Source organism: Trifolium pratense, linkage group LG7 (assembly GCF_020283565.1).
Source record: "Trifolium pratense cultivar HEN17-A07 linkage group LG7, ARS_RC_1.1, whole genome shotgun sequence".
Lineage (NCBI taxonomy): Eukaryota > Viridiplantae > Streptophyta > Magnoliopsida > Fabales > Fabaceae > Trifolium > Trifolium pratense.
The window spans coordinates 44,407,186-44,426,989 of record NC_060065.1 but is presented as its reverse complement, the minus strand read 5'-3'; the positions used below and the strand labels follow the sequence as shown (position 1 = coordinate 44,426,989).

Sequence of the window (19,804 nt, the reverse complement as noted above, 5' to 3'; positions counted from 1 at the left end):
AATAGAAGTAGAAACTGTCGGTGAAATGTCAATCCAGGTGCAATATTTGTCGCATTGATGTGGTTAGCTAAAAGGATCACATCAAGATTGAAACAAAAGCCTAACTTTGCTATTTCATATTTTAAGTACAACAAAACGTGATTCATGTGGCTAAACATATGAGTGTGTAGCCAAAAACTACATTGATCCTAATTCCTAACCAATTAATTTTGTTTTTCAACACCCCAATGATTCTAATGTTCCAATGGATAGATTCATAGAATGTTAATTTTCACCACCTCCAAATGTATCTATCACTAGCCGAAAATGAGGACCAAAATTAAATTTTTTCAACTTTTCTAATTTTGTTAGGCCAAAAGAATCCCCACCTATTTACACCACATGCACATTGACTATTACAAATAACATTTTTTTTTTCCTAACTTTCTATTCGATTCATTGCCCGAACCCAAATCCAACTGGTTGAACCGGGTAACGAAACCCAAACGGGTCAACCGAATTAGAAAAATTCATTCCTTGAGTAAAATCATTCGAACCACGTTGAAGAAATCCAGAATTAAAATTCTCAACTTGGTTCGCTTTTGCCCCACTTTGAACCTCCTCCTCGGTTGGATGCACGGATATCTTACTAGTTTTATCTGTAATAACAGAAGAGTCCATTTGACATAAAGTGGGTACATTAGGGACATAAAGGTCATTACATCCACCAAAATTCATCATTCCTTGAGTTTGTGTTTCTTGAAACTGAGTGTTCAAAATCAATGATGGATTTGACCAATCCATGAAATTGTTGTTATTTGCTGAATTGAGATTTTGAATATTCAGTTTATGTTCTTGTTGTTGTTGATGTTGCATAGTCCTTAGTGAGTTGACACGTGGCAACATGAAGCAACGGTCGTCGATTTGTGGAAGTGATTCGAGAACGTCATCGAGGTTGGAGTCGCGGTGGGATGATGAAGACGAAGATGAACCGTTACTGTATTGAGTGTATTCTCCGCTTGAAACCGCGCCGTTTGGATTGGTTTTTAGTGCGCTAGAATTTTTCTTGTAAATTCTACATAGAACCCAATCATCTAGCTGCAATTCAATAAAAAGAAAATTAAGAGTTAAAATAGGTTTTTAAGTTTAAAATTTGATAAATAAAGATTTTAAAATGAGAGACCAAATTTGTAAAATAGTAAAATTATGGAACTAAAATTGCAATTGAGACAAAAAAAAAAAGAAGTATGTGATCATGATTGAAATAAAAAGTGTGAAAAATGAATGTAATTAGCAATACCTTAGTGCCACCGTTATTACGAGAAGAATCAAGTAGACGATACTCATGCATAATCCAATTAGTTTTGGTGCCTTTAGGAGCTTTACCAACATAAAAAACAAGTGCTTTTTTTATACCAACTTTTCTACCTTCATTTGTGATAATCTTATCAGTTCCAGTAGCTTTCCAATACCCAGATCCAGCAACTCTATTGGGTCTAGTACCATTAGGATATTTCCTATCTCTTGGACTAAAAAAATACCATTCTTTCTCACCAAAAATCGCCTTACCTACACAAATATAATAAACGTAGCTCAGTTAGTATAAACATCATATTACATATACAGAAGTCCCCAGAAGTCGGAGTTTAAATTCAAAATTCTCAATTATTCGGTCCAATTATGAATTTTTAACTATTGGGCTATTGAAAATAAAAATAATTTATTGTATGAGACTTACTTGGTAGAACCCATGGATCAAATTTGTAGAGATCAATTTCAGCAATAATTGGAAGAGAAAAATGATGACCAGCTACTTTACGACATAGATATTGAACAAGAAGCTCTTCATCGGTTGGGTAAAATCGAAAACCAGGTGGTAAACTCAATTGTGAAAGTGGGTCTTTTTCTTGAATTCCCATTATCAAAATCAATATAATTCTTCACAATAAGTGATTATAGATAAGATTATGGAAGATGAAAATTTTTTCTTTGAATTTTCTTTTCTTTCTCTTTTTTTCTCTATGAACGGTAGACATGGGGGGTTATTTATAGGAACCATAGGGACCGAGATTGGTACGGTAAAATTTGTCTTAATGTTGGAATGTGGGGTCCACTTGAGTTACCTACCTCTTGGGAAATGCCATGTGTCCTGTACCTAAAACAATCCTGACCTTGATCTTATCTGGAACCCATACGGTCGTGGCATTCCCTAGATTACATAAAAAGTCAAATTATAAAGTTGTAAAAATATTTATTTATTTTCTGTCAAAAAAACTTATTTATTTATTTAATTTTTTTTTTGACAGGAGTAAGTTGTAAAAATATTTATTTATTCTTATTTGAAAAGTTAAATCAATTAATCAGAATAGTTAGTTGATTTAGTGGTGATTGACCCTAAACTTGATAGGGAGAACCACGGTTCGATTCACCGCAACTGCATTTGAGAGGGGACTGAAATCACTTGATGTCAGAACTCGTCCCGAACTCTGAACTACTAGGGCCCCTTCCCCTAGGACCCAGATGGTGAAAACCAAAAAAAATTCAAAGATTAAAATTTATGTGAGTCACAAAATATAAAAACTCTCTCCGTCATAAAATATAAGAACTCATTAACCATTGCATGTATGTCGATACATAATTTTGATTACGAATATCTTTAATTGTCTATTAGTAAAAATTATAAAATTTTGATATTCTGAAAATATTCATTGAAACAAATCAAACAAGACTTTATATAATAATATTTACATTTAAATACTTTTAAAAAATAAGGTCAAAACAAGATATATAAATAGTGCATTTAATCAAAGTATGTCTTATAAATTGGAATGGAGAGAATAGTAATACTATTAGTAGTGCTTTAAAATCACTTTGGTTATCAACTTTTAGGTCCATTTCCAATGAGGCAAAGCATAAATGACAAAGTTGTATTCAATATTATTTTCTCATTTATGAAAGTTCAACCAAAACAAAAACAATGAGAAAAATGTGGAACATATTTATTTTTCGTAATGAATAATGTTGAAATTTCAAAAACAAAATAAAATAAAAATAAATAGAAAATATAAATCCATTTTATTATCTTAATTATTTATTCATAAATAAAATTTTACAAATTTTTCACCAAAAATATGTTCAAGGTCTAGTAAATTTTTTTTTTTGAAAGAAGTAAGATGTTTAGCACAAAATGGTTACTTTTGCACCATTATACTTTATTAGTAAATTGTTACTCATACATACATGTTAAATGATTTAATATTAAACAATATATAGTAAAATAATTTTTTCACTCAATAAATAATTTTTCAAAAAAGCCAAAGAGATAAATATGCCACGTGTAAAAGAAGATATATGTTCTAGAAACATATAATTTCTATCCATGATTGTGCACTTTATGACACACACTATTTGTGTGGGATTGTGTTTGCCAAAACAGCAATACTATCCTAGTAATAGGGTAGTACTAGTAGTAATACGGGTGCAAAATGCAAATTCATTTTTCACGCGTGAGTTTAAACCACGTCGGCACGAAGAAAGACGCATGAAAAGCTTACACGTGCAAGCACGTGTCCATTTGATATATGATATATTCATCATAGTTAGGCTGGAATTTTATTAATACAGGTAATATTGAAAAGGAAATAATATAAAGTTCATGCAGTGTATACCTCCTTTATTCGACACGTGCATCTCCCTTTTTCCTCTTTTATATTTTTCATCGTTTTTGGTGTTTCTTTCACTCATCAACCTCCACAAACAAGCTTATAGATATCAGTCTTAAAAAAAAAAAACTTATAGATACTACGATATATATTTATTTCTTTTAATTCTCCGATTTTAGGAGAAATGGATCTGATAATTTAAAATTCGACAGTGAGATTCTACAAGTGTTTTTTTGAACAAAGTGAGATAACACAAGTTATAATTCATACACTAGTATTTTTGTCTTAAATTTCCAATTTTTTTGATTAAAAAGTCTTTTGATAATAAAATTTTATATATAAACTAATGGTTTTGTTTAGTTTTAAGATAATTACACATAAATGAAAGATAGATAACAATAAGCTGCATCGCTTTACCTTTTGGTAAGACAAATTAATCTTTGAAAAACTACATCGATAGAGTTATGAGACTTCATATTCCGGATTGGGATCATCCTTGTAGTAATTGGATGAATTTTATTTTCGAAATAAAAGCATAAGAAATCATATTGCTCTCTGCATGACTTTTAAATTATTTTTAGAAGATCCACAATTTTCTCATGCAAATGATATAAAAGGATATGCTTGAAGAAACTTTGAAAGTTGTATGTCAAACAGTAAAATTTTCATTACCTAATCCTACAAGCGTGAAAACTTCAATTAAGTTCGCACAAATATGTTTCTCTCATACCCATCCATACACCAAGAACATCTCTTGATCGAAATGTTAATCGTCTATCTTACGAATAAATCAAAGAAAACATGTCTAATTATATTAAAAAATAAGTAAATTCCATTAGATAACATTTTTATTTGAGTTCGAACTCAAATTTAGATGATTAATTACTTAAACTCAATCATGATTTAATATCTGTATTATGCTATGAAAATGCTAGATGCGATTTGCAAAGGGTTTCGGTCGTTTTCATATAAAAAGATAAAGTATTGACGTGGCTGGTCAAGGTCAATATATTATATAGTGGTGATATGCACTCCATTGTTCTTTTTGATTGGTGACGTTTTTGAGTTACATGAAATGTGTCTTAGCGTTACGAAAAGAAACAAATTAGATAGATCGGTATCTTTTGGTTTATTATTAATATATATAGGCATTAATTACAAAATTCAAATTTATATTTTTAAAAGATATTTATAACATAACACGAATGCATAATAACAAAATAAAAATATTAGGGTATGTACGTGGAGGGTTTGGTGTTATGTCGATTGATGATGAGTGTGGAATTATGTGAAAGACGGTGGTAGTATTTTGACAAGTATACTAGTGTGTTGATATTGTGTGGTTGACAAATTAATGATACAAAAAAAAAATATTTGAAAGATTGAGGAAATTAAGAGAGAAAGTGTAGTCAATAGTGTGTTATCTTACACTTTTTGAAAGGTTGAGATTGGAACTAACATTTTGCCACGTTCACATTTGAATTGTAAGAGATGGCTTAATCTAGCTACTTCCATGGTTAAGCAAAGAAATTAAAGGTTCATGATCACTAAAATTTGTTTATGTTGAATTGAATAAAACCAATAAAGTTGAATTTGCTATATATAGCTAGTACTACAAGACATAAACAATATTTTAAAAATTGGACCAGATTAGCTCGTCAAATCGGTTCAATCGTGAATCAAAAGTTAGTCGGTTTGGTGTGACTACTAGATCGAATATGTAATTGAACCGGTATAAATTGATACGAAAATCGGGAATAACCGGCGGTATTTAGAAACCAATCGGTTCAATGCTTAAATAATAGTATTTAGCATTGACTGCATTTATGTGCAACTAGATCATTATACCAGCATTTGAAGATACATATACATATTTTAATTATTATATTTAATTTTTTTTTCTTCCTTTTAATTCTAAACTTCAATTGCATCAACAACAATTTTTTTATAAAAAATACAACAAAAACAAGTTTACTTTCTATTGGTGTATATGCTTTAAGCATTTAGCTCTCATTTTAATTTATACTATAATACATTGTAGTTGTAATTAAAAATATATATTTTTAATACAATTATTTGAAAATATCCGTGTATCTACTAAATTATTCTTTAAAAAAATATTTTAATATGACATAAATTATGTTTAGTTATAAAATACATAAGTTATGATTTTAATAACGAATATTATTGTTTTATCTGTAAAAAAAATAAAGAATATTATTGTTTTAATTGTTTTTTAGACAAAAAAAGTCATCCCATTCAACCTAATTTAATACTATATATAGTTTTATATTGGAGATTAATTTATCTAACCGAACTATTCAATTTTATCCGATTTAACGCGGTTTGACCAGTGATCCAATAATTTGAACAATGACTAATGACTCAGTCTACCGTCTCATCAGCTTTTAGCCTGAATGAGCTGTTTTTTGGATTCTAATGAGCCGATCATTTTTATTTCGAGATCGGGAGTTAGAATCAATCTAGTGGCAACTTTTGGGGCTGTGTTAGTGTCTTCTAGCGGCCTGAAATATGATGGGTGCCTTTCTAATTTTGAGATTAGGAGATGAATCTCTTTTAGGTGGTGTTTATTTTGATGTTTAATTTTGGCGTTTCGCATGTTTACGGCGCTCTGTTATATGCAGTTACTTTTATAAATATTTTTTTTTACCAAACTAGACATGTAAAACATAGACATTGTATGACTTGATTTCATTAAAATTTGAAGTGTTACTAAAAAAAAATTAAAATTCAAACTTTGCTTCTCTTACTATTTTGGTTGGCATTATCTTCTTCATCACATGCCCCTCCTCATCTTATTGCATGCTTCATTTAACTTTTATTTTTGTTGACCGATTGCATGCTTTATTTAACTTGACTAGTATATACGGAAGGAAGAAAATTCGTACGGTCATATTTTTGACGAGTTTATTCCATGCATTTGTACATTTACCAAAAGCTTAATTAGTCAATTTTTCAATAGCTAGCATTTTCCTGGAATATCACATAAACTTTATTCCTCTTGATTAGTATTGAGAATGAGATTAAAGTCGTCGTTTACTAATTTACAGATCTATTTCATGCAACATGTTTGTGCTATTAGTCGTTTGTTTTTATTTTTTTGGTTGTAAATTTCACATTAAGTTTACACAAGATTCGTTTATAAGAATCATTAGAAGTTTTAAGCAAGTATTTAGTGTTTAAACTCTAGAAACTAACATATAAATGATCACCAACTTATTTGTTTATCAAAAAGTTTTAATTAGAGTATTATGCAATGCTTTGCTTTTTGTATCAACAAAAAAAAAAAAGTTTAAGCTTCTTAGCGGCTCACCAAACTTTTAAACTTAGCTCCACCACCGTCAACAATCAATGAAAACAAGCCGATATGTAGATTCATATGTAGTATAATTAACCCGTGATTTTTTTTTTATTAGAAAAAACCTTATAAATATTAATTTTTCTTATAATTAAGCCGTGACTTTATTTTTCTGAGAATAATTAAGCCGTGACTTGAATCCTACCAACCATGTGGGATTTCAAAGATCATGTCAAACTTTACTTTTGGCCACCTCACGTGCACAACGAAGATCTTAATTAAGTAGCCAAAGATCGAAGAACAAAAATTAAACTACTTCATTAATTGTAAGCGGTATATTTTTTCATAAAATAATTCTGTCTATTCTCACGATTTCATAAAATCTATATAGAATTATGAAATCTCCATGTTAATAAGACCCTTCATTGTCGATAAATCTTAGCTCAACGGACAGAAAAACCAAAATTACTAGTGTCGGACATCGGAACCGGGTTTCGAACTCCGATCACTCCATTTTGTATGTGTGAGTTTTCGATAGTTTTATCATTTCGTCTATCAATACAAAAAAAAGTAAAACCCTTGTCTTTGTGTTTGAATTTGAAGATCAATTTTTTTCAAATATTTTAGCGGCAAGACTCTCTTCTAAATGTGTCTCTAAGAACTATTAAACATAACTTTGCAATTTATTTTTATAATACATGTCAGCCATTATATATAAATGATGACACCTGCAATATTGCTATGAGGACACCTCTCCCAAATGTTAGGGAACAAAAACTGGTGATGAAGTCACATTGAGTTTTTTTTATTTGTTTTGATAGAATGAATCATATTGAAATTTGGTTTATGTAAAGTGGACTTGAATCATTAACTATTGAAACATGAACCTGATTAGGGAACAAACTTTTCCATTATTGTTTACCAAACTTATAATTATTATATTCAAAATATTTAAGATAATAATAATAACAATTATAAAATTTACTAGACAGAAAATTTGAAACACGTTTAAGAAATGAGTTAAATTTGATCCAAAATTATTCTTCTAATAATAGAATTTAGATTCTTTTGAACAAGAAATTTTATAAAAAATAACTCATTAACCATTTGAACAATTGGTTAAGACCGATGAGATTTACTTTTGTTAATGGGGTAATAATTATTAGGACAAAATGACCCTTAATAAAATGAAACACCGACCAGTGCTACAGTTACCATCTTGATAATAAGTGGTGTACTGTGAATTAGTGTTTAAAATTATTAGAAATTTCAACGATTGTCAGCAATATTTTTTAAGGTAAAAAATGACAACTCTCATAGTCTAAAACAATGGCATGAGTGAAGTCACTTCAATAAAGGTTACGGTTTTATTTTTTGTTGTTTTAGTAAATTATATTAATTAAGTCATTATTTTAGTCGTAAACATAAATGTTCTTATAATTGAGAGATGAACCTACTTTATAAACACATATTCATGTCATCTCACAACCGATGTGAGACTTCTTACTACACCCCTCGCGTTAAGCGCTAAGCGCTATTAGGCTCGAGGCGCGAATATAAATGGTGGATGATCCGATCATAAACCTGATAATAGGTAGTCCAGCGAACCGTGAAGGAGACTCTGATACCATCTTAGAATTGAAAGGTGAGCCTAACTCAACCCTACAAACCGGTTTGTAAGTTGAGGATTACCTCTACTTTATAAACACATATTCGTGTCATCTTGCAATCGATGTGAAATTTCTTAACAAATATGATCATTAACTTATACTTTCAAACAACGGTGTATGTCGTCATTGAAATTTTAATTTTTTTTTAAATAGAAGTGATTCATATTAAAATTTTCCATGAAACACTATTTAAAAATTGATCAAAAGAAAAGTGATCAATAATATACAAATGCATTCTTTAAAAAAAAAATAATATGCAAATTCAGTGTATATGTTCTCTTTTCCTTTTCTGGTTTAAGGACAAAACCAGACATTGAGAATTTGAGAGTTAGTGTGTGAATACTACATATTTTGGTGTAAAGTGTGGCAACATACAATGCACATGAATTAGGTAGTATATGTTCTGTGGGGTTGGCACCCAGCAGAAAAAAGACAATCCGGTGGTCTCGCCAAACCTGAGACTATGCCTAACCCAAAACTAGAAAATTACTTCTTCACTTTTTTTAATACAATTTGCTTAATTAGAAGGGGCCAACACTTATTTGGAATTTTATTCCTGTTTATCCAGACATTTAGTACTTTTTTCATGTTCAATGTTTTTAGCAATTTGGTATTCTGGTTTCATGTGGCAAGAGATTGGTGTCATAATGTTTTGAATTGCCAAGTGGTGGAGAAAGGATAAAATGTGAAGGAATTGTCTCATTGAATTTGGTTGGGAAAAAAATTACTTTTTAGGTTCATTAAAAAATTGATATATCTGACCTATATTATCGACCAAATACATCAGTTTTTCAATGAACCTATGAAAAATAGTTTTTTTACTTATAATAGTGACATGAGAAAGTAAGTTATAGAAAGTTGAATTTGCATAGAGTATGCTACACAAATTAGACAAAGGAGACGGACAAAATGGAAACATTTTCATTTCCTGCACAAGTTAGCAACTTAGCAAGCCAATCAACACTACCATTCCTTTCACGTAAGGTGTGAACAAGGACAAACTGCCACTCTTTATGTATAAGAGATTGGATATAATCCATCCACCAAAAGCACATGTGGATGAGTAGAAGACACACCCTCTTGAACAAGCTTCAGAGTCGTTTGAAAATCAGACTCATAAATCACATTTCTGAAACCATTATCTCAAGCAATATTAAGACCATGAAAAATAGCTTGAAGTTCAACATTAATATTAGAAATGAAACCACAACTTCCTACAAAACCTTTCATCCAACCTCTTAAGGTGTTTCTCAAAAGATCACCGAAGTTGGACGGCCCTAGATTACCAATGGAGCTACCATCAACATTGACCTTTATCATGTTCTCTGGGAGAGGGTGCCACCGTTAAGTTGAGATCGGATGGTGTAAATTTTAAAGTTGGATTATAATATTTTTTTTAAACTTCTTGAAATCTAGATGGTCTGATCTCAATTCAACAGTCACCAACGTCGTGAATGAAGGCTCTTAGTGAGAGCAGGAAATTAAGATTCAAATCCTACCCTTATTCTATAAAGGTTTGTAGAGAGTCTACACTATCATATATATTGAACAACTAATCAAATAAATGTTTGATATACTTCTGCTAAAAAAGTGTGATATATTTATCTGCCTACCAAAATGTAACTACATAGTTTCCTTGCACATAAAGCCTTAGAAAATACACCAAAATAATAAGAAAACTCACCAATCAATTAAAAGATAAAAGCTAAAAACTAGATCAAAATCAATGTATATAGATAGATTAAGCCTTTTTCTTTGTGACACCAATCCTCATAAGAGCAATATAAGCTATAAGTCTATAACCAATTAACATTATAACAAGAGCCATTGCAGCCAACCCTTGTCCATTCATATTAAACCCCACTTGTTTTATAGGAGGAAACTCTTCAATAAGACACTGTCCACTAGAACAAGGGTATGTCTCACCACTATGATATTGTGATCCAATAAATAGCTGATATGTATAGTAGCTAATAGAAATATACTTCACCCAAGCTATAAATTTTGGAACATTCTGAACATAAAATCCACCAGCAAGTAAGAAACATAGCATGATTACTGATGCAAGTGTCGTTGCCGATTTTTGATCTAGTACAACGGCGCCGAGTGCTAGTCCTAATCCTTGTGCAACTAAGACATTGAGTAAGAGACTGAAAAGTGTTTGAAAAAAGTTTATCATTGTTGCTTTGAGTCCTGCCATGAAATATGTTATGAGAAGGAAGATTGTAGGGAGGACTAGTTCCATTGGTAGGTCAGCTACCATTCTTGAAATGAAGTATGAGGAGAGTCTATACATTCCCGAGGATCGTTCTTTTTCGAGCATCATTAGTTCTTGTGGGAAGGTGAAGATTGCTTGGAAGAGAGGGAAAAAACCCCAAAAGCCTGTTATGAAGAATAGTAGTCCAATCTACAAGGAAAGTTGAGATGAATTGTGATTATTAGTGTTAGAACAACAACATTACTTCTAAAGAAAAAAAATACAAAAAAATGCAAACAATGAATAGATTAAATATTTTGCTCGAGCAAACTATGAGTCATACTCAACAACTTGCTTAGTCAAGTGTGAATTGCAGTAACTAAAGTTTGAGGTATCAACAAACTAGATTTGAGTCAAGGTTGGAGTCACATCGATATATATATTCTTAATATTGCAAAGAATTGTGGGCAAATGAAACTGATGCGTATTTAATCGAAGTTGTTGAGACATCAAAAACCTTGATATCGTGGCCCAAATCGTGGTCACAAGCCTTTTTTTGAAAATGTTATTTGCAAATTCATTGAGACCAAATTAAAGGTCCACAATCGCGATGTAGGCTGCTTTGTCAGGGTTTTCGATCTTGTCAATAACAAATTTATAGCTGCATTTCATCACACTTCTTTGCTATATCTAGAATGACGACTACAACTATTTCCAGAACTGCAATATAAAACCTTGATTGATATAAGAACTCTAATCGTAACTGCAATTTAAAACCGTGGCACTCTTATAGTAATTCTATTATCCATAAGTTCTTATTTATCTTTTGTTGTTTGAAATTGTTACCTGATCCTGCAAGTGTGACATATCAGATTTATACCAAAGTAGTCCTGACATAAGTGCAACCACAAGGACTTGACCAATCCTTAAGCCAGAGAACGATTCATATTTTCTCTCTTTGACATCTCTTCTTAATAATACAAAGAATTGTTGTGACCAACTAGTAGGCCATTTTCCAGAACCTGTCTCTTGAAATCTCCCCTGACTTGTATCAGAGTCATTGATTTCTTGATGTTCTTCTGGTTTTGACTGTGTTTCAGAGTTACTTTTAAATGCTGAAATCAATTTTTGCTTGTCTATGTTATGGTCTTGATTCATGTCATCAGTGTAGATACCTGCAAATTATCAAATGTTATATTTTATGAAAACTGACACCTTCAAAATTGAGTAAAATGAACATTTTGGTCCCGAAACGTTACAGAACATGTTATATTTTATGAAACACTGAAACGACACTGACACATCGACACCGGTAATAATTTATGAAAGTTGAATAATTGAAGATAACCACATGTGTTGATGTTCTGTTTGTGTAGGACATTGACACATGTCAGACACCAGACACACTTTCAATCTAAAGTATTTATGCTACACAGGTTATATTTTATGAAACAATGAAACGACACATACACTTTGACACCAATAATAATTTTAAAAAGTTGAATAATTGAAGATAACCACATGTGTTGGTGTCATATCTGTGTAGGATACTGGCACATGTTAGACACCAGACACACTTTCAATCTAAAGTATTTGTGCTACACAGGTGACAGATACACTTTGACACCAATAATAAATTAAGAAACTTGAATAATTGAAGATAACCACATGTGTTTGTGTGTGTCTGTGTAGGACACTGACACATGTCAGACTCCAGACTTCAGACATACTTTCAATCTAAAGTATTTGTGCTACATAAGTTATATTTTATGAAATACTGAAACGACACATTCACTTCTACACCAATAATAATTTAAGAAAGTTGAATAATTGAAGATAACCACATGTGTTGGTGGGTCACTGACGACACCAACACATGTCAGAGACACCGGACACACTTTCCATCTAAGTATTTGTGCTACTTTATATTTGGTAAAATGCATATAAATTAAAAAACATACCATTTGCAAGATCCAAAAGGAAATCTGAAGGGTTCATAGCCATAGCAGGAGAATAACCAATATTAGAAAAATATTCAATAGCTTCAGAACCTTTTCCAAAATAAACAACATTCCCTTCTGCAAGTAACAAAACTTTATGAAACATATAATATAATCTACTTGAAGGTTGATGTATTGTCATCACAATAGTCCTTCCACCTCTCGCTAAATCCCACAAAGTCGACACAATCCTTTGCGCTGTTGTAGAATCCAAACCAGAAGTAGGTTCATCAAGAAACAATAAACTAGGATTTATAAGCAATTCTTGTCCAATACTAACTCTTTTCCTTTCTCCACCAGAAACACCTCTTAGATAAGCACTTCCAACAATGCTATCTTTACACTTTGTTAAACCAAGTTGATCAATAACATTTTTCGCATGCGAAACTTTCTCGTCTTTAGTAACTGTATTTGGTAATCTTAAAAGTGCTGTAAAAACAAGTGTTTCTGTTACTGTTAAATGAGGGTAAAGAACATCATCTTGTGTAACAAAACCTGTGTTTCTTTTTATTGTATTTGAAAATGGTTTTTCATTATATGTTATTTTTCCATAAAGTTTTCCACCAAGTCTTCCTCCTAATGCTGTTAACAATGTTGTTTTGCCACTTCCTGATGGACCTAACATTGCTAGCATTTCACCTGGTTTTACAATTCCTGTTACTCCTTTTAAGATTGTTTTCTCTTCTACTTTTGTTTTCTTCTTAAATATTCCTCCTTTTTTGTCTTTGATTTTGTACACAACCTCATCAAACTGCATTGTTATTTATCAAAAGAAGAAAATGTTCATTGATTTATACAACCATATGCTTACTTGCAATACAAGTAACAGTAATAAATAATCAATTTTTGAAACATTCTAGAATTTAAAACATTACTACTTGACTTTTTTTTTTTTTTGTTCTCAATATATACAATACTCCCCTATGTCCCAAAATAATCGACGCATTTCAGTTTTTAATACAACTTTAATTACTTCTTTTTTCAACTGTACATTCTAATTAATACTACTTACATCACTCACAATTCATGATAAGAGTACTTTAGTAAATGTGAATACACCAATACATAATAAGAGTATTTTAGCAAAAAAAAAAACTTTTAACTTTTTTATTTATTTATACATTTTTCTTAATTTGGGTGAATTGGTCAACTAGATAAATTATTTTGTAATGTAAAAAGTGTTATTTTATATAAATTCAATAGTAGAAGTGATATATATATATATATATATATATATATATATATATATATATATATATATATATATATATATATATATATATATATATATATATATATATGTAAATCATTATATTATACACATAGAATTCATCAATTGGGCAAGTTTTTCCCATGTGGTTATATCCTAAACCTAGACATACTATATAAAAATGTTAATTAATCCTTATCATATACGTACTTACTTATTAAACACATAGAGCTCATGATCAAGTTTTTCATGTGTTATCTTTTAAAACTTCCACATCACATCTTAAGTACTCAAATTCAGATCTCAACCCTCAAATAGTAATGGATCCAAAAACAATATTATTTCCTCACATTCAAATTTCAACTCTCAAATAATAATGAATCCAGAAATAATGTAACTTTTTGAACACTTACTAAATGGTATCACAAATAGATTAATGTGAAGAATTTTTGCATGTGTGTTGTACGTGTTAAAGAGTTTTATATTGAATGAGTGATGATCGAAAAATATGTTTATAATTGAAGGAATTCTTCATCTTATAAGTTGATTTTGTATGATTGTGATGAAACCCATCCTAAAGTTCTAAGCTGGTGATCTCCTAAAAGATTCGTTCGGGCACCTATTATATTAGGTTTTCACTATCGAGCCACGCAATATTTATATCCTCACACCAAGGCTACTAGTGTTGGAGGTGAAGTATGTTAAAAGTTCTACATTGGTTGAAATATGATATGAAGAAATATATGTTTATAAATGGGAGCAATTCTCACTTTACAAGTCTTTTAGGTTGAGTTAAGCTCAACCCAGTAAGGGTTCACAATACTAGTCATATAGTGGCGGAGCCAGAAAATTTATAAAACCTAGGTAAAATATCAGTTTTAAACAAAAATCTTAGTTTTACATTGAAAAATCTCAATTTTAAACAAAAAAATCTCAGTTTTTCTCTAAACTAACCCCTAAAATATATATTTTTTCCAGAGCTGGACAAGTGCATGGGTGGTCGTGCGGTGGATCCGCCACTGAGTTCATATACACTTACTTTGTTAGTGAAAATATTTTTAGGTTTATCAATCATCGCCATATCGCTAAAAAAAAAATTTACTTTAATCCTAATTACTTCTAAAGTAACAATATGGTTGATTACAATTTGCTGAAATTGTATATCAAAACTAAACTCAGACTGAAACAATAAAAAATTGAAGGAAAAGAATGTGGTTGGTTTAGTATTAATTAGGAGAAATAATCAAAAGGTTCTGAAAATAAACAATTATTTCACTATGTATGTATATACTAATCCAAACATGTATTAGTGATACAAGATTGTGATTTAGGATTAGGAATGCATCTAGAGACTAAATTAGTAAACAGATTAATTGATTTATTTTCATCAACAAAACAAAAACATTATATTTATCATAAACATAACTAATTTTAAGGTAAATTATACAAATCAAGCTACAAAAAATTATAATAAAGAAAACAAAGAGTAATATTGAAATGCACACATGCATAATGCATACATACCTTGAGAGTTACAGGACGTTTTCGATTGTGCAAAATATCATCAGGTGTTTCCTCTTCCTCATGCTGCAATGTCTCTTTTGTTTGAGACTCAATATCTTCTATATCTTGTTCCATAAATTCTCTCTTCAATTTTTCAGATACACCCCTTTGAAACCCTCTTAGATCTTGTAACAATGTATTGAAATAATGTGTCCCTAACTATATAATAATATATAAAAATAAAAAGCTTATACAAAAAAAATGAAAGTAGTAATCTCACTACGTGTTTGTTTGTGAATTTCAACTAAGAAATCATGAAATACAAGTTTTTTCTATAAATCATGAAAACGTGAAGCGGTGCATGATTGATTATTGTGTGTGTATAAGATTACTAATATTAGTAAAGATATAGTTATTGTTTTTTTTAATAGGGACAAAGGAATGAAATTGAGAGTGTTGTGTTTGTATAAGAGAATTCAATTTGAGATGAATCGTGATGAAAAAAATATGTTACATTATTTTTCCTATACGAGGATTGATTGTTATTTTTGTATTCTGTTTTTCTTATTCCGTGTTTCAGTGTCCACACTATTCGTTGGTTCTGTTACGCACTATATGTATATATACAGCTGGCTACATAACCATATTTTGTTATTAGACGGAAAAAATGTCAAGTTATTGAAAACTCACACATATATAAAATGAAAGAGTTGGGTTAAATTCGGTCAAGATGTTCGACCTAATAATTTTGGCAAATCTCTCGGTTGAGTTAGAATTTGTGGATTATATAACCATATTTTAAGCTAACGTTAGATATATATTCTAATTTTTTTTGGGTATAAAGACGAAACTATTGAAAACTTACACACAAAAAAAAAAAAGACTCGAGTTCAAACCCTGATCATATCATTCAACCTAACAATTTTGAAATTTTTGTTAGCTGAGTTATGATTTATGGACTATTTTTATACCATTAATAATGCATGTGATGGAATTGCTTTGCTTGCACATTTTTATTTTTATATTTATTTTATGTATGTATATGTATTATGTAATGTTGCAATGTGTTATATATTTGACGTGCACGATATTAGGATTTCAAAAGTGAGTGAATGCAAACATTTAATGAAATCATCATGCTTAGGAAATTGTCCAAATTAAAGGGAAACCGTTACGGTATGGTGTAGGGTTATGAATGATGATAATTATCAAGGTCATTAGTATTAGTAGTGTTCATGTCTAGAACACAATTTTAGGGTTTTGCCTTTGATCAGAGGGGTGGTTTGCCTACAGTTTGTCCGCTAATGAGACCTTGATCATTGACAGCTCAAATTCGTGAGAAACCAATTATACGCAATCATTGCATTAACACAGTAATCACTATCGATTGTCCGATTTAAAACAAAAGGTCGGGATTGAAAGTCTGCAAAAAGATATTGAATGAATCATAACTATTTAATCACTTTTTAATAGCCGAAATTGACTACTGTAGGGAACTACGTGCTATTTTTACCGCAGCTAATCTTGGTCCAAATTCGTGGGAGGGGTAGATCTCAAAGAATATTAGTAGCTGGCAATGATTACGCGTAATTTTCAACTTATGATTCAAGATACTTATTAATTGGATATTTGCAATAAAACTTATGATTTCATCCGAATTTGTTTACATGTGTTACCTCATTTAGTAAAGTATATTTTGTAGGTTCATCAAGGGTATTTTTGAATTTTTGAATTTGGATTAGTTTTTAGCTTATGAAAATAACTTGTTTAAATAAATAAACTTTTATGTTAATTTATAAGTTTTTTTTTTTGACAAGTGGTAATCTATAAGTTTTCATTAATAAAAATTGTAGATTATCAAAAAAAAAAAAAAAAAAATTGTATCTTTGGATGTTTCTCATAAAGTTGATAATAATACATAAAAACTTATTTATTTGCATAAGTTTGTTTTGCATAAGTTCAAAAATAAGTCAATCAATTATAAAAAAAATAAGTCAATCCAAACAAGCCCTAAATGATTAATGTAGATGGCCTATGATACAAATTTACTATAGTCAAACTTTCCCGTTTGATCTTGATCCGATAGTTTAGAAGAAAAAAGACGAGCTTAACAACTTGACAACATAGCTAATCTTAAAACAAATTAGGAAAAAAAAACCCACTTAGGTTGGTTTAGTGGTAATACCAACAATATCCTTGATTCTTTTTAGTAGCAATAAAAATCTTTTATTAACAAACTCACCATAACACAAGACACATTTTTTTAGCAGCAAGCATCTTTTATAAACAAACTCACCCTAACATAAGGCATATTTTTTTTAATCGGACATAAGTTAGACACATGCAGGTACGGAACGCGCTTGCCTGACCCGCTAGTAATTATAACGAGTGTTTATATTCTGACACTCACTTTTAAAAATTATAGGTTTGAAAAATAACATTTAAAAAGGACCGAATCTAGACATTTAAATTATTATTATTATTATTATTATTGTTATTATTATTATTATTTTTATTATTTTATATACAATAATTAACAATATATTTTGAAAATAAATAAATAAATTGTTTTCATTTTTATATAATTGGACCGTCATGTCATGATTATTTTGGGTTTTGTCCATAGTTATTTTTGCAAGGCCTATTAACCAAAGATGTTTTCTCTCCCAACCTCCCCTCAATTCTTTTCTACCCCTTGAATTTCCGTTTTCTCTCCCAACCCCCCCCTCAATTCTTTTCTACCCCCTGAATTTCCGTTTTCTCTCCCAACCCCCCTCAATTCTTGCAATTTGATATTTAGATTCAGTTCACGGTCACTGAAAGAAATTAACTATGGAAGAATCATTGGAGGATGACACAGAGGATGGATATGAGTTGGACATGAGTAATGCAATGGAGGCAATATGAACTCGATTTCGGTCACTTGATATTGTTGGTAAAAGAGCGTTGAAGAGTAAAGTGTTTGAACTTGCTTATCCAGCCTCAAGTTCATTGTGTCCACCACCTGAAAAAATTAAAACCAGAGGAGGAGTGAAGAACAAAGATAAAGGCAAAGTACCAAATGGTTATGATGTGTACCGTGATCCATCATACTTTGAACATGTTGAAAGAGAATATGGTGATTCACAAGGTGACTAATTTATTTTTTTTATAATATAGTTATTGTTTATATTTTTATTTCTTATTTTTATATATTCAACTTATTTTTTTCTGCATAAATCAAGGTACATCAAAGAGGTTGCGTACACAACTATCTCAGCCATCTCAGGAGCAACAATCTCAACCATCTCAAAAGCAACTATCACAAATGTCTAAAAAAATGATATCTCAGAAGTATCTGGGGCAATTTCCTGATCATATACATCCACATATTGTTGACATTATTGAAATGTTAGGAGATGGAAATTGTGGTTTTAGAGCTGTTGCATATTTACTTGGTTACACAGAGGAAGGTTGGCCCATCGTCCGCCGAGAGTTACATGAAGAGCTGACAAATAATAACAGTTTGTATGAGAAATTATTCAGACAAGGTTTACAGGGCGTTAGAGATTCGCTGGTAGGAAATAGATGGTTCACCGTACCTGCTATGGGTTACTTGGTAGCAAATAGGTATAATGTTATTTTAGTCATGTTGGGTAAACCTAGTCAGACCTTCTTTCCTATGATGACTTCATATTCCTCTTCAGCAAGGTTTTTTGTATCGGTTTTGTCGGTGGAAATCATTAGGTGCCGGTAAACATGTCAAAGGGATTTCCGTTGCCCGAAGTTACAGCTGATTGGAAGAAATTTCGTTCACATGAGGCAACATCTTGGATGTCAAACTTAAACGAACGCCAACAATATTGACAACTTCTAAATCCTCCGATGAAACCTCCTAGTGGTGTTATGTCTGTTGATTAATTTTTAATTTTATGTCAAACATTTAAATATTACTTATTTTCAGATAATCTTGGGACAAACATGTGAATGTATGATGGATATATCACAATTTGAAAGGAAAATTTGTATATTTTTTTTAATAATGGAGTTTAAGTCTTTAATCTTGGTTTGTACTCTGTGCATGGTTTGATTGGAAGAGTACAAATAAAGAGAAAAAATTTTGAAGGCAAAATGTCAAACGCCGAAATAGCAGTTTGTTCAAATTCCACTATGCTATAAGCTGAAAAATAATAATGCACCACTTTTTACGGACAGTTACATATAGCAGCAACACACATAACATACTCATGTTGTTTAGATTCTTATCATGTTAGTCTTTCGAATA

At 30.6% G+C, this 19,804-nt stretch overlaps 3 protein-coding genes across 3 annotated transcripts; 1 reads left to right on the top strand and 2 right to left on the bottom strand.

Moving 5' to 3' along the window:
• Positions 1–228: 228 nt before the first annotated feature.
• Positions 229–2,038, bottom strand: LOC123895211 (NAC domain-containing protein 72-like). The gene is made up of 3 exons (XM_045945447.1): positions 1,718–2,038; positions 1,280–1,548; positions 229–1,077 (listed from the first exon to the last, which is right to left on the bottom strand). The coding sequence occupies exons 1-3, from the start codon at positions 1,896–1,898 to the stop codon at positions 436–438; spliced, it is 1,092 nt and encodes a 363-aa protein (XP_045801403.1). The 5' UTR covers positions 1,899–2,038; the 3' UTR covers positions 229–435.
• An 8,333-nt stretch (positions 2,039–10,371) lies between these two features.
• On the bottom strand, positions 10,372–13,584 carry LOC123896486 (ABC transporter G family member 9). The gene is made up of 3 exons (XM_045946866.1): positions 12,789–13,584; positions 11,674–12,002; positions 10,372–11,037 (listed from the first exon to the last, which is right to left on the bottom strand). Exons 1-3 carry the CDS (start codon positions 13,582–13,584, stop codon positions 10,372–10,374), a joined length of 1,791 nt encoding a protein of 596 aa, XP_045802822.1.
• Positions 13,585–18,372: 4,788 nt separating this feature from the next.
• On the top strand, positions 18,373–19,276 carry LOC123896485. The gene is made up of 3 exons (XM_045946865.1): positions 18,373–18,424; positions 18,521–18,670; positions 18,765–19,276. Exons 1-3 carry the CDS (start codon positions 18,373–18,375, stop codon positions 19,274–19,276), a joined length of 714 nt encoding a protein of 237 aa, XP_045802821.1.
• Positions 19,277–19,804: the final 528 nt, after the last annotated feature.

What these genes read in the sequence shown, in the direction of transcription:
- LOC123895211 (XM_045945447.1), bottom strand. Translation starts at nt 1,898, where the DNA reads ATGGGAATTCAAGAAAAAGACCCACTTTCACAATTGAGTTTACCACCT. An exon ending in TGATCCATGGGTTCTACCAA is followed by an intron (nt 1,549 to 1,717) that starts GTAAGTCTCATA and finishes ATATTTGTGTAG; the next exon opens with GTAAGGCGATTTTTGGTGAG. An exon ending in GTAATAACGGTGGCACTAAG is followed by an intron (nt 1,078 to 1,279) that starts GTATTGCTAATT and finishes ATTGAATTGCAG; the next exon opens with CTAGATGATTGGGTTCTATG.
- LOC123896486 (XM_045946866.1), bottom strand. Translation starts at nt 13,584, where the DNA reads ATGCAGTTTGATGAGGTTGTGTACAAAATCAAAGACAAAAAAGGAGGA. An exon ending in CCTTTTGGATCTTGCAAATG is followed by an intron (nt 12,003 to 12,788) that starts GTATGTTTTTTA and finishes GATAATTTGCAG; the next exon opens with GTATCTACACTGATGACATG. An exon ending in TGTCACACTTGCAGGATCAG is followed by an intron (nt 11,038 to 11,673) that starts GTAACAATTTCA and finishes CTTTCCTTGTAG; the next exon opens with ATTGGACTACTATTCTTCAT.
- LOC123896485 (XM_045946865.1), top strand. Translation starts at nt 18,373, where the DNA reads ATGGAAGAATCATTGGAGGATGACACAGAGGATGGATATGAGTTGGAC. An exon ending in TGGATATGAGTTGGACATGA is followed by an intron (nt 18,425 to 18,520) that starts GTAATGCAATGG and finishes TTGCTTATCCAG; the next exon opens with CCTCAAGTTCATTGTGTCCA. An exon ending in AGAATATGGTGATTCACAAG is followed by an intron (nt 18,671 to 18,764) that starts GTGACTAATTTA and finishes GCATAAATCAAG; the next exon opens with GTACATCAAAGAGGTTGCGT.